The sequence below is a fragment of the Oncorhynchus mykiss genome, chromosome 17 (genome assembly GCF_057628025.1).
Source record: "Oncorhynchus mykiss isolate SJ-2025 chromosome 17, ASM5762802v1, whole genome shotgun sequence".
Taxonomy (NCBI): Eukaryota; Metazoa; Chordata; class Actinopteri; order Salmoniformes; family Salmonidae; genus Oncorhynchus; species Oncorhynchus mykiss.
Window position 1 is genome coordinate 73,338,670 of NC_143038.1, and position 13,831 is coordinate 73,352,500.

Sequence of the window (13,831 nt, forward strand, 5' to 3'; positions counted from 1 at the left end):
AGTCATGGTGTTTTAATAGTCAATGCTGGTGGTATCATCACACATGGTCATTAATATATAGCTTGCCATGAGTGTTTTCTACTGAACAAAACATATAAAGAAACATGTAGTAAAATATCCTAGAAATTATTCATAAAAGCTTATTTCTTTCAAATTTTGTGCACAAATTTGTTTATACCCCTGTTAGTCAACATTTCTCATTTGCCAAGATAATCCATCCACCTGACTGGTGTGGCATATCAAGAAGCTGATTAAACAGCACGATCATTACACAGGTGCACCTTGTGCTGGGGACAATAAAAGGCCTCTCAAATGTGCAGTTTTGTCACACAACACAATGCCACAGATGTGTCAAGTTTTGAAGGAGTGTGCAATTTGCCATGCTGACACTGCAGAAATGTCCACCAGAGCTGTTACCAGAATTTAATGTTCATTTCTCTATCATAAGCCGCCTCCATTTTAGAGAATTTGGCAGTCTGTCCAACTGGCCTCTCACAACCACTGACCACGTGTACGGCGTTGTGTGGTTGAGCGGTCTGCTAATGTCAGTGTGATCAGAGTGCCCCATGGTGGCGGTGGGGTTATGGTATGGGCAAGCATAAGCTATGAACACAATTGCATTTTATTGATGGCAATTTGAATGCACCAAAAAAAAATACCTTGACTAAATCGTGAGGCCCATTTTTTTTTCAAGGTATCTATGACCAACAGATGCATATCTGTATTCCCAGAAATGTGAAATCCATAGATTAGGACCGAATTAATTTAAACCGACTAATTTCATCATATGAACTGTAAAATCAATGGAATTGTTGCAATTATATTTTAGTTCAGTATAATTCCAAATGCATGTGAAACATTTTTCTATTTAACATTTGATAATTTCTCATTTCCATAGCAGATATTATACATTTGCAAGACTTTGGGTGAGCAGTATCTGCTTCCGCATGACGTCCCTAGCCCTGCGGCTACGTCGCCTCAAACCCCTCCCATTGGCGGAAAGTATACATTCCTTTTGTCCAAGATGGCGGAGTTGAAACAGGTTCACTGATTCTAAATATGTTTTTAAACGCGTTTATCCTTTTTACATTTTATATCGGAATACATGCAAAGTCTTTAACGTCGCGAACATTAGTTACAAGTTATTAACGTCCGTTTATGTGTAACGTCTCCCAAAAGTGAGGAATTTGCTTACAGATCGGATTTTTTTTTCTGCAGACACTGGCTGGCTAGTTAGCAACAAAAAAAGTTTGGGCATCGTTTGAAAATGAAGCGACAAGCCGGGAGGGACTCCAGTCCTAGTAGGTCTTTAGCGAAACGAATACGGGAAAGAGAGCGGGACCGGGACGGGGCACGGAGAGAGGACCTGCCGCTCCCACCACTTGCTTTGCTGCTCGCTGAAAGCGGGAGGCAACATGCTCGGAGTAGGAGCAGGGAACGAGAAAAGACACGGCTTCGGGAGGAGCGTGGAGGCACCGGAGATCCCCTCCACCACCGACAACAACACCACGACCTCGATCTCATCGGCCGACCCTCTCTCCGGACTACAGCCGTCCTGCCTAAAGGCAAAGCGGCAGCCGAACTACTGGGCCTCCGGGGGGGAGCCGGTGGGACTCTGGAATACAAATCGTTGCTCATTAGCAATCTCGGCTCGGTGCTTTCTGACGAGCACGTTGAAGACGGACTGTTTCACGAGTTTAAAAAGTTTGGTGACGTTAGTGTGAAACTATCTCACACTCCAGAACTAGGCCGAGTCGCCTACATCAATTTCCGGCACCCGGAGGACGCTAAAGAGGCCAGGCATGCCAAAACCAGGCTAGTACTCTATGACCGCCCTCTCAAAGTAGAGCCCATGTACGTCCGGCGGCGCAGCTGCACGCCGCCGGATATGGGCTATGTCCCCATCCATGGCGCCCCATATCCCTCTTATAGACAGAGGTCCCTCTCCCCCTGCCCTGGAGTTAGTAGTATCAGAGATATCCGACCACCAAGACATTACCATGTAGAGGGACTGGGACTGAGCAGAGAGAGGGAGAGGATCTTAGATTACTATGGGATGTTAGACGAGAGGGGAAGGCCTTACGGGCTGCCTGTACCTGAGCATGATGACATAAAACCTGAGGACGACGCGAGGGCGTGCAGGAACCTGTTCATCGGCAACCTGGATCACAACGTCACCGAGGGCGAGCTGAGGAGAGGCTTCGATAAGTACGGCATCATTGAGGAAGTTGTGATTAAACGACCGGCACGCGGTCAGGGTGGAGCCTACGCTTTCCTCAAGTTCCAGAACTTAGACATGGCTCACCGGGCTAAGATAACCATGCAGGGTCGCGTGATTGGCGGGAACCCGGTGAAGATAGGCTACGGTAAGGCCAACCCTACCACCAGACTCTGGGTAGGCGGGCTGGGACCCAGCAATTCCCTGGCAGCCCTGGCCAGAGAGTTTGACCGTTTTGGCAGCATCCGGAACATACACTATGCAAAAGGGGATAGTTTTGCCTACATTCAGTATGAGAGCCTAGATGCCTCTCAGGCTGCATGCACTCAGATGAGAGGGTTCCCTCTGGGAGGCCCAGAGAGGAGGCTGAGGGTGGACTTTGCCAAGGCTGAGGAGCCCCTGCCACGTAGTTACCCAACAGGATACCAGCCCCCTGTGTCCCAGCCTGCCCACCTGGACCTGCTGAGGCATCGCGACCGTAGCCTGGAGAGAGAGCTACGCTCCCGGGACCGCTCGCCCCCCTCCCACGCCCTGTTCACCCAGCGGGAGAGAGAGAGAGCTATGCTGGACAGGGGGGACAGAGAGTTCATCTCTCCAACAAATAGCCTTGAGCGCAGGGGGAGTGAAGCGTTTGGGGTGTCTCGTGGTGGCCGAGGGGACCGGGCAGCCCGGAGCCGAAGCAGAGAGCGCTGGCTGAAGGAGAGAGACGCAGAGCGGGCTGGGGCGGAGAGACGCAGACACAGGTCCCTTTCCCTTGATGGACCCTCTCAGGAGGAGAAGGAGAGAGGCATGTCCAAGGTGAGAGGAGGAGCAGGGCCAGCTTCTCCAGAAGACAGCCCAGACAGAGCCAGGGTCCGGGCCCCAGACTCTACCACCGAGCCCAGGGGACAGAGCCCCGACAGCAGCCGCCACTCCAACGAGGACCGGGCCGGCCTGGACGGCCACGAGACATCCTCCAGCCGTGACCGACACAAGAAGACTGGCGGGGACAGAGAGAAGGACCGTGACCGCAACCACCGTGCCAGCTACACAAATCACACCTCAGACACACTCAATAAAGACCCCAGAACACCCAGTACGCTGTCGGAGTGTGTCACCACCCTCACCAAAGCCTGGCACGGTCACTTCACCCTGAAGAACTCCTGTTTCCCCACTAACATGCACCTGTTAGAGGGAGGCTCCGGGTTCTTCCACTCTGTCATGAAGGACCACCAGGCCAAGGGTAAACTGACCCAGCTGAAGATCGCCCAGCGACTGAGGATGGACAAGACCAGGTTGAACGAGGTCACCAGGAGGATCAAGCATGGTGGCTCCGAGGGCTACGCTGTTCTCCTGGCCCTCCAGGGCCCCATCGACCGCGAGGCCCCTCCACCTGAACCAGGCCTACAGATCAGACTCCTCCGTCACCTGGTCACCTACCTGAGGAACAAGGAGGCTGCAGGAGTGATCAGTCTACCTGTAGGTGGGGCTAAGGAGGGAGGAAAGGGGGGCATGCTGTACGCCTTCCCCCCATGTGACTTCTCCCAGCAGTTCCTCCAGAGTGCACACAGGACTTTGGGGAATCTGGATGAAGAGCACCTGGTGGTTGTTATTGTCAATGACTCTGCCTAACTTAGACAGAAGACACCTCTTTGTGGTGTTGGCTGTCAATGTTATTACACCCACGTTAACACCCACGTTAACAGACAGCTGTCAGTAAGGGCTGGGAATTTCCAGAGACCTCATCATACTTAGGTGCCGATACGATATGTATTGTGATTCTCACGATTCTATTTGTAATGTGATTCTCACGATTCTATTTGTGATTCTCACGATTCTATTTGTGATTCTCACGATTCTATTTGTGATTCTCACGGTTCTATATGTATTGTGATTCTCACGATTCTATTTGTAATTGTGATTCTCACGATTCTATTTGTGATTCTCACGATTCTATTTGTGATTCTCACGATTCTATTTGTGATTCTGACTATTCTATATGTATTGTGATTCTCACGATTCTATTTGTAATTGTGATTCTCACGATTCTATTTGTGATTCTCATGATTCTATTTGTGATTCTCACGATTCTATTTGTGATTCTCACTATTCTATTTGTATTGTGATTCGATACTGTGATTTCATTGCGATTCGATGTTCCAAACATTGGTCACCACATGTCTGCTGCAGAGGGACAAGAGAGCGAGCCAGGAGAAAATGAGTTTTGATCAGTCTATAAATTAAGTGCTGAAAACAAATTGACTCCCAATTTAAAAAGAAGATGGAGAACAACACTATGAAGGAAATATACTGGACTTTTTTGTGCTGGTACAGCCAGCCAACTAGCGCATAAAATAATATTGGGATATTGTCAAACTGATATTGTCTCAACATGTCGTCAAATAATATCCCAATATGTAAATTGTTTTAAACTAAGACAACTGGTGTCGGACCCTGTCAGTGTCTCTATGGTGTTGTTGGAGACTGTCAGTGTCTCTATGGTTTTGTTGGAGACTGTCAGTGTCTCTATGGTGTTGTTGGAGACTGTCAGTGTCTCTATGGTGGTGTTGGACCCTGTCAGTGTCTCTATGGTGGTGTTGGACCCTGTCAGTGTCTCTATGGTGGTGTTGGAGACTGTCAGTGTCTCTCTGGTGGTGTTGGAGACTGTCAGTTTGTCTATGGTGGTGTTGGAGACTGTCAGTCTCTCTATGGTGGTGTCGGAGACTGTCAGTGTCTGTATGGTGGTGCCATGCCCCCCCCCCCCACCACCACATGGTGTGCCTGTCTCCCTTCCAGACTGTCTGTGTCTCTATGGTGGTGTCGGAGACTGTCAGTGTCTCTCTGGTGGTGTTGGAGACTGTCAGTGTGTCTATGGTGGTGTTGGAGACTGTCAGTGTCTCTATGGTGGTGTCGGAGACTGTCTGTGTCTCTATGGTGGTGCCATGTCCCCCCCCCCCCCCCCCCCCCACCACCACATGGTGTGTCTGTCTCCCTTCCAGACTGTCTGTGTCTCTATGGTGGTGCCATGTCCCCCCCCCCCCCCCCCACCACCACATGGTGTGTCTGTCCCCCTTCCAGACTGTCTGTGTCTCTATGGTGGTGCCATGTCCGTCCGTCCCCCCCCCCCACCACCACCACCACATGGTGTGCCTGTCCCCCTTCCAGACTGTCTGTGTCTCTATGGTGGTGCCATGTCCCCCCCCCCCCCACCACCACCACCACATGGTGTGCCTGTCCCCCTTCCAGACTGTCTGTGTCTCTATGGTGGTGTCGGAGACTGTCAGTGTCTCTATGGTGGTGCCATGCCCCCCCCCCCCCACCACCACATGGTGTGCCTGTCCCCCTTCCAGACTGTCTGTGTCTGTATAGGGGCCCACACAGTGAACACACTGAAGCCACCTTAGAGGACACGATAATTTAGCCGTCTCTCCGTGTCGCTACCCCCGTGTACAAACGGAGACAGAGCTGTGTGTCTCTCCAAGCATGGGAACTTCTCACTCTTGAGACAGACGTTAGGAGGTCTGGCCGACTAGTAGGACAGACATGATTTTGTACGTAGTCTCGTGCATTAGTGAAACACTACTTACTAGTCAGTATGGGATTGTTGTTCATACGTACTGTTGTATATTTTTATAAATGGAATTGACCAAGCAGTATATCTACAGGCTACTTCCACAGCGGTAGCATAATTCATAGGATGGTTTGCATGTTTGACTTATTTTTCTTTCTTTTTATTGACCCATTCCTGAAGTTCCATGTTTGTCTTTTTTTATTTTATTTTGAGAACGGTGTGCTCTGATTGGCTGTTGCATGCAGAATGTTGTTTTTCCTACAGATTCTAAACTTCCACTGTCGTTTACTGGCCATTGATTTGAAACTGTTGCTGTTTTTTAAATACTGGTTCAGCTCACAGATGTTATTTCTTTAATAGTTCTCTGTCTTTGATCCTAGTGTGATATTGTGACGTTCGTGACTGGTATGGTTTAGCCTTTTTTTTTTTTAAGCGTTTTAATACACTATCCACCTGACAATGTACTGAATCAGCCTGTAGCCTATTTGCATATGATTTTAACTCTCTAGTGTGATTTGCTGTAAGGCAGAATGGATTGTATCTACCTCTACAATTATTTCAGTAAATTTTTTTTTTTCTTTTTTTTTTGTAAAACATTTTATCAGAAACATACAATGCAAATGAAACCCACCCCCTTGATCTTTGTTGGAGTCAGGTTATTGTTTTTACAATTTATTAAGTCTCCTAGGAGTTTATTTGAGCAGAAAGTGTCGCAAAATTAAAAATACATTTTTTTTAATTTTACCAGTTGTGGTGATTTTAATGTTTTTTGTTGTTGTTTTTTAAAAAAAAAACATTTTGACTCACTGTTATTTATATTACTGTGATCTTCAGAGAAAACACCATTGCAAAGCCTGTCTGTTTCAATGATAATTATGGTCATTTTAATGTGGATTTGTAGAAAGAGAACCATCGCCTGAAATAATGGAACAGGAAGTCGAATGGTTTTAAGGAAAATTGTCTTTTTGCGTCCCAAATGGCACCCTATGCCCTATATAGTGCACTACTTTAGATCAGAGCCCTGTGCCACCCTATTCCCTACATAGTGCACTACTTTAGACCAGAGCCCTATGGCACCCTATTCCCTACATAGTACACTACTTTAGACCAGAGCCCTATTCCCTACATAGTGCACTACTTTATACCAAAGCCCTATGGCACCCTATTCCCTACATAGTGCACTACTTTAGACCAGAGCCCTATAGAACCCTATTCCCTCCCTATATATTGCGCTACTTGTTTTGAGTAGAGCCCTGGTCAGAAGTAGTGTACTGTGTAGAGGATAGGGTGCTATTTTTAGGATGCATACTTTGTCACTACATGACTTGAGACTGGTGTTAAAAACTACTGCAGTGTGAAGTTTAAACTGGTGTTAGACTACTGCCGTGTGAAGTTTAAACTGGTGTTAGACTCTACTGCCGTGAGAAGTTTAAACTGGTGTTAGACTCTACTGCCGTGCGAAGTTTAAACTGGTGTTAGACTCTACTGCCGTGTGGAGTTTAAACTGGTGTTAGACTCTACTGCCGTGCGAAGTTTAAACTGGTGTTAGACTCTACTGCCGTGTGGAGTTTAAACTGGTGTTAGACTCTACTGCCGTGTGGAGTTTAAACTGGTGTTAGACTCTATCTACTGCCGTGTGAAGTTTTAACTGGTGTTAGACTCTACTGCCGTGCAAAGTTTAAACTGGTGTTAGACTCTACTGCCGTGTGAAGTTTAAACTGGTGTTAGACTCTACTGCCGTGTGGAGTTTAAACTGGTGTTAGACTCTACTGCCGTGCAAAGTTTAAACTGGTGTTAGACTCTATCTACTGCCGTGTGAAGTTTTAACTGGTGTTAGACTCTATCTACTGCCGTGTGAAGTTTTAACTGGTGTTAGACTCTATCTACTGCCGTGTGAGTCTGCAGTGTGAAGTTACTTTAAACCACCAATAGAGAATGAAAAGTATGGCTTGTTTACTATTCTGTCGTGTGTGATGCTAACCAATCACATCACAGTGAGGAGGGGCAGTTGTCTAAATGACTGCATCACAGTGAGGAGGGGCAGTAGTCTATATGACTGCATCAGTCGCGTGTGTTTACTCTCTCATCCTCCCATTTTGTTTTCTCTATTTCAACACGTATGAAAATGAAATTAAACGTTTCATGGCTCTTGTTATAAAAATATATTTTTGTATGTATTTTTAATTTATTTATTTGGACAGTTAATGTTTAATCGTTGTAAAGGCCTAAGAGTTAAAAAAAAAAAAAAATAGAGCAAGGTTTGTTCATTAATCTCACAGAATCAAAACTAGTCTTATGTCCTCCCGTCTTTTCTAATGTAACGAGAGTGTGAGTAGTATGAGCGGGAAGACCCGTGGACTGCTTGCCTTTTTACACAAGTCTGTTTGTGACACTAGGTGGCAGTGTTACCCAGGAAATTGAACGTTGGATCATTTTTACCCAGAGAGCCAATTGATTCCCCACTGGAGAATAAAGTGTCAACTTCACTCTGGGGTGGTTGTTTTTTTTCTGGTGAATTTTTAAAACTGGTTTGCTACATTTAACACAAACATACTCCAACTAGGGTGCAGATCCAAATTTATTTATTTATTTATTTATGAATTACGTATGCTGAATACAGCAGAATAGACCTTGCAGTGAAATACTGACTTACAAGCCCTTCAAAACGACAATGCAATTTTAGATTTAAAATGTTTGTTTAACTAGGCAAATCAGTTACCTGCTGGTTACTGGCCCAACACTCTGACCACTAGGCTACCTGCTGGTTACTGGTCCAACACTCTAACCACTAGGCTACCTACTGGTTACTGGCCCAACGCTCTGACCACTAGGCTACCTGCTGGTTACTGGCCCAACACTAACCACTAGGCTACCTGCTGGTTACTGGCCCAACACTCTAACCACTAGGCTACCTGCTGGTTACTGGCCCAACACTCTAACCACTAGGCTACCTGCTGGTTACTGGCCCAACACTCTAACCACTAGGCTACCTGCTGGTTACTGGCCCAACACTCTAACCACTAGGCTACCTGCTGGTTACTGGCCCAACACTCTAACCCCTAGGCTACCTGCTGGTTACTGGCCCAACACTCTAACCACTAGGCTACCTGCTGGTTACTGGCCCAACACTCTAACCACTAGGCTACCTGCTGGTTACTGGCCCAACACTCTAACCACTAGGCTACCTGCTGGTTACTGGCCCAACACTCTAACCACTAGGCTACCTGCTGGTTACTGGCCCAACGCTCTAACCACTAGGCTACCTGCTGGTTACTGGCCCAACGCTCTAATCACTAGGCTACCTACTGGTTACTAGTCCAACGCTCTAACCACTAGGCGACCTGCTGGTTACTAGTCCAACACTCTAACCACTAGGCTACTTGCTGGTTACTGGCCCAACACTCTAACCACTAGGCTACCTGATGGTTACTGGCCCAACGCTCTAACCACTAGGCTACCTGCTGGTTACTGGCCCAACGCTCTAACCACTAGGCTACCTGCTGGTTACTGGCCCAACGCTCTAACCACTAGGCTACCTGCCACCCCTCCACTCTAACCACTAGGCTACCTGCCACCCCTCCACTCTAACCACTAGGCTACCTGCCACCCCTCCACTCTAACCACTAGGCTACCTAGAGGGATCGTGTAATGACCGTGTAGAACCAGCTATAAACAAGGCTTTAGAGGGATTGTGTAATGATAATGTGGGCCTAAATGATGTGATTGCGTCCCAATAATATCTCCTTGGAAGTGTGCACTTGTTCACTATTCTCCACAAATCATTGAAGTGGAGTAGGCATGTGGGAGTTGCCATATTCCGATTATTGCATTTGAAATCCATGAAGGGAAGTGAACAAGTGCACACTTCGGGAGGAAGAAGATTATTGGGTCATGTGGTCGCAAGTACCAGACTTTACCGTGACTGTGGTCCTGATTACATACAGATATTTTAGCAGACAACACACAACGGCTGTGTAAACATTTTAGGCCGATATTCAATCCGATCGAGAATTTGGACAATGCTAAAAAATCTATTCAGATTGAGCCCACATACAGTTTGCAGCGCTTACCGTGAATGTGGTGTCCACAAATAAATTTCTGTCTCTATCACTCTCTCTATCACTGTCACTCTGTCTCTCTCTATCACTCTCTCTATCACTCTCTCTCTCTCTATCACTCTGTCTATCACTATCTCTATCACTCTGTCTCTCTCTATCACTGTCTCTATCACACTGTCTCTCTCACTATCTCTATCACTCTGTCTATCACTCTCTCTCTCTATCACTCTGTCTCTCTATCACTATCTCTATCACTCTGTCTCTCTATCACTCTGTCTCTCTCACTCTCTATCACTGTCTCTATCACTCTATCCCTCTGTCTCTACACTCTAATTTTCTCTATCACTCTTTCTTTATCACTCTCTCTATCTATCTCTCTCTATCACTCTCTCTATCTATCTCTATAATTTTCTCGATCACTCTCTCTATCACTCCATCACAGTCTCTTTATCACTATCTGTCACTGTAGTTACTAGCTGATGATTCAGCTGGAATCGACCAGGCAGGCGGGCACAGCACTGACGGTAATCAACCGAGCACCGTCCAGGCTTTTAAGAGCCATGCAGGCAGGAAATGGAAAGAATAGATTGTAAATGATTAATGTGGAATCATGAGGAGCGCTCCAATGAAATCCATTACAGGGGAAAAATCAATGGGACGTACGGAAGGGAGAAGACATACACAGACGCACACACATGCACACACACAAACACTCACTACCCCTCCCTGACTGAGCCCCTCCCTGACTGAGCCCCTCCCTCACTGAGCCCCTCCCTGACTGAGCCCCTCCCTAGCTGACCCAGATGAAGCTATAGATGAAACACCCGGGCTGTGTCTGAAAACATGACTATCTGTCAAATTCTTGTTTCCTGCATCCTTGTTTCCTCAATTCCTTTCAGTGAGAGTTGAGAGGGAAATAAGGACAGAGGAATCAAGGGCCTGCAAGAGAGAGAGAGACCACCCCACTAATGCAGCTAGTCACACCAGACAGACACGGAAGCAAAATAAGATATGCCCGTTTTTATCCAAAGTAACTTATCGTAGACTTGAGAGCATACGCGATCCCTGTCTGGCTGTCGTTGCTAACACCATGCTCTTACCAAGGAACACGACTGTGCCAGCCTCCCCCTTTTCGGCTTCAAAATGAAGAGATTAGATGGCTGTTGAAAAATGTGTTGGCATTTTACCTCATCCCATTATCAATACTGAGTTGATCAAGAGACTGGCATTTTACCTCATCCCATTATCAATACTGAGTTGATCAAGAGACTGGCATTTTACCTCATCCCATTATCAATACTGAGTTGATCAAGAGACTGGCATTTTACCTCATCCCATTATCAATACTGAGTTGATCAAGAGACTGGCATTTTACCTCATCCCATTATCAATACTGAGTTGATCAAGAGACTGGCATTTTACCTCATCCCATTATCAATACTGAGTTGATCAAGAGACTGGCATTTTACCTCATCCCATTATCAATACTGAGTTGATCAAGAGACTGGCATTTTACCTCATCCCATTATCAATACTGAGTTGATCAAGAGACTGGCATTTTACCTCATCCCATTATCAATACTGAGTTGATCAAGAGACTGGCATTTTACCTCATCCCATTATCAATACTGAGTTGATCAAGAGACTGGCATTTTTGGCAATGGACGCAAAAACGTTTATATTTTTCTACATCGAACAAGAGCCACGCAAACACACAGCTTTGTATTACAAAACTTGTGAGAACTTTTTACCTTAACCCTAAACCTAACCCCTATCTCTAACCCCAACCCTAAACCTAACCCCTATCTCTAACCCCAACCCTAAACCTAACCCCTATCTCTAACCCCTATCTCTAGTTCTAACCCCTATCTCTGACCCTAACCCTAAACCTAACCCCTATCTCTAAACCTAACCCCTATCTCTGACCCTAACCCTAAACCTAACCCCTATCTCTAGTTCTAAACCTAACCCCTATCTCTAAATCTAAACCTAACCCCTATCTCTAAATCTAAACCTAACCCCTATCTCTGACCCTAATTCTAAACCTAACCCCTAGCCCCTATCTCTAACCCCAACCCTAAACCTAACCCCTATCTCTAAACCTAACCCCTATCTCTAATTCTAAACGTAACCCCTATCTCTAAACCTAAACCCTACCTCTAATTCTAAACCTAACCCCTACCTCTAATTCTAAACCTAACCCCTATCTCTAAATCTAAACCTAAACCCTACCTCTAATTCTAAACCTAACCCCTATCTCCAACCCTAACCCCTATCTCTAAATCTAAACCTAAACCCTACCTCTAATTCTAAACCTAACCCCTACCTCTAATTCTAAACCTAACCCCTATCTCTAAATCTAAACCTAACCCCTATCTCTGACCCTAATTCTAAACCTAACCCCTATCTCTATCTCTAACCCCAACCTCAAACCTAACCCCTATCTCTAACCCCAACCCCAACCCCCTATCTCGAATTATAAACCTAACCCCTATCTCTAGTTCTAAACCTAACCCCTATCTCTAAACCTAACCCCTATCTCTAATTCTAAACCTAACCCCTATCTCTAACCCCAACCCTAAACCTAACCCCTATCTCTGACCCTAATTCTAAACCTAACCTCTATTTCTAGTTCTAAACCTAACCCCTTTCTCTAACCCCAACCCTAAACCCAACCCCTATCTCTAAACCTAACCCCTATCTCTAATTCTAAACGTAACCCCTATCTCTAAACCTAACCCCTATCTCTAATTCTAAACCTAACCCCTATCTCTGAACCTAAACCTAACCCCTATCTCTGACCCTAATTCTAAACCTAACCTCTATTTCTAGTTCTAAACCTAGCCCCTATCTCTAACCCCAACCCTAAACCCAACCCCTATCTCTAAACCTAATCCCTATCTCTAATTCTAAACCTAACCCCTATCTCTAAACCTAACCCCTATCTCTAATTCTAAACCTAACCCCTATCTCTAAACCTAAACCTAACCCCTATCTCTAATTCTAACCCTAACCCCTATCTCTAATTCTAACCCTAACCCCTATCTCTAATTCTAAACCTAACCCCTATCTCCAACCCTAACCCCTATCTCTAAATCTAAACCTAAACCCTATCTCTAATTCTAAACCTAAACCCTACCTCTAATTCTAAACCTAACCCCTATCTCTAAATCTAAACCTAACCCCTATCTCTGACCCTAATTCTAAACCTAACCCCTATCTCTAACCCCAACCTCAAACCTAACCCCTATCTCTAACCCCAACCCCCTATCTCTAATTATAAACCTAGCCCCATCTCTAGTTCTAAACCTAACCCCTATCTCTAAAGCTAACCCCTATCTCTAACCCCAACCCTAAACCTAACCCCTATCTCTGACCCTAATTCTAAACCTAACCTCTATCTCTAGTTCTAACCCCTATCTCTAACCCCAACCCTAAACCCAACCCCTATCTCTAAACCTAACCCCTATCTCTAATTCTAAACCTAACCCCTATCTCTATCTCTAACCCTAAACCCTATCCCCATCTCTAGTTCTAAACCTAACCCCTATCTCTAAAGCTAACCCCTATCTCTATCTCTAACCCTAAACCCTATCCCCATCTCTAGTTCTAAAGCTAACCCCTATCTCTATCTCTAACCCTAAACCCTATCCCCATCTCTAATTCTAAACCTAACCCCCTGAACTTCAATAGTATTTTTAGAAGTGAGGACCAGCCAAATGTCTCCACTTCTCTGAATTATCCTTGGTTTACCATTGTTGTTGGACTGGTTCTTACAAGTATAGTAAAACCAGGACACACACAGTGTCGGGCTGTTCAATATCTTTATCATCGGTCTTCTTCATATAGGATATATGTCTCTGTATATTGTGTCAAGTGGAGTTTCAACAGATTACTCCTCTGTCTGGGGATGCATTGCTGCTGTCAGGGATGACTGACGGGATATCTAGTGAGATGACAATTACTACTAAAAGATAGCCAGATGATGTCATAGCCTACAGCAGT

The 13,831-nt window shown here is 45.7% G+C and overlaps 1 protein-coding gene across 1 annotated transcript; it reads left to right on the forward strand.

Annotated features, from left to right (window-relative positions):
- Positions 1-5,261, forward strand: LOC110494822 (putative RNA-binding protein 15B). The gene has a single exon (XM_021570151.3). The coding sequence runs from the start codon at positions 1,268-1,270 to the stop codon at positions 3,827-3,829; it is 2,562 nt and encodes an 853-aa protein (XP_021425826.3). The 5' UTR covers positions 1-1,267; the 3' UTR covers positions 3,830-5,261.
- The last annotated feature ends 8,570 nt before the right edge of the window (positions 5,262-13,831 follow it).

Coding starts and splice junctions, on each gene's coding strand:
- LOC110494822 (XM_021570151.3), top strand. CDS start 1,268: ATGAAGCGACAAGCCGGGAGGGACTCCAGTCCTAGTAGGTCTTTAGCG.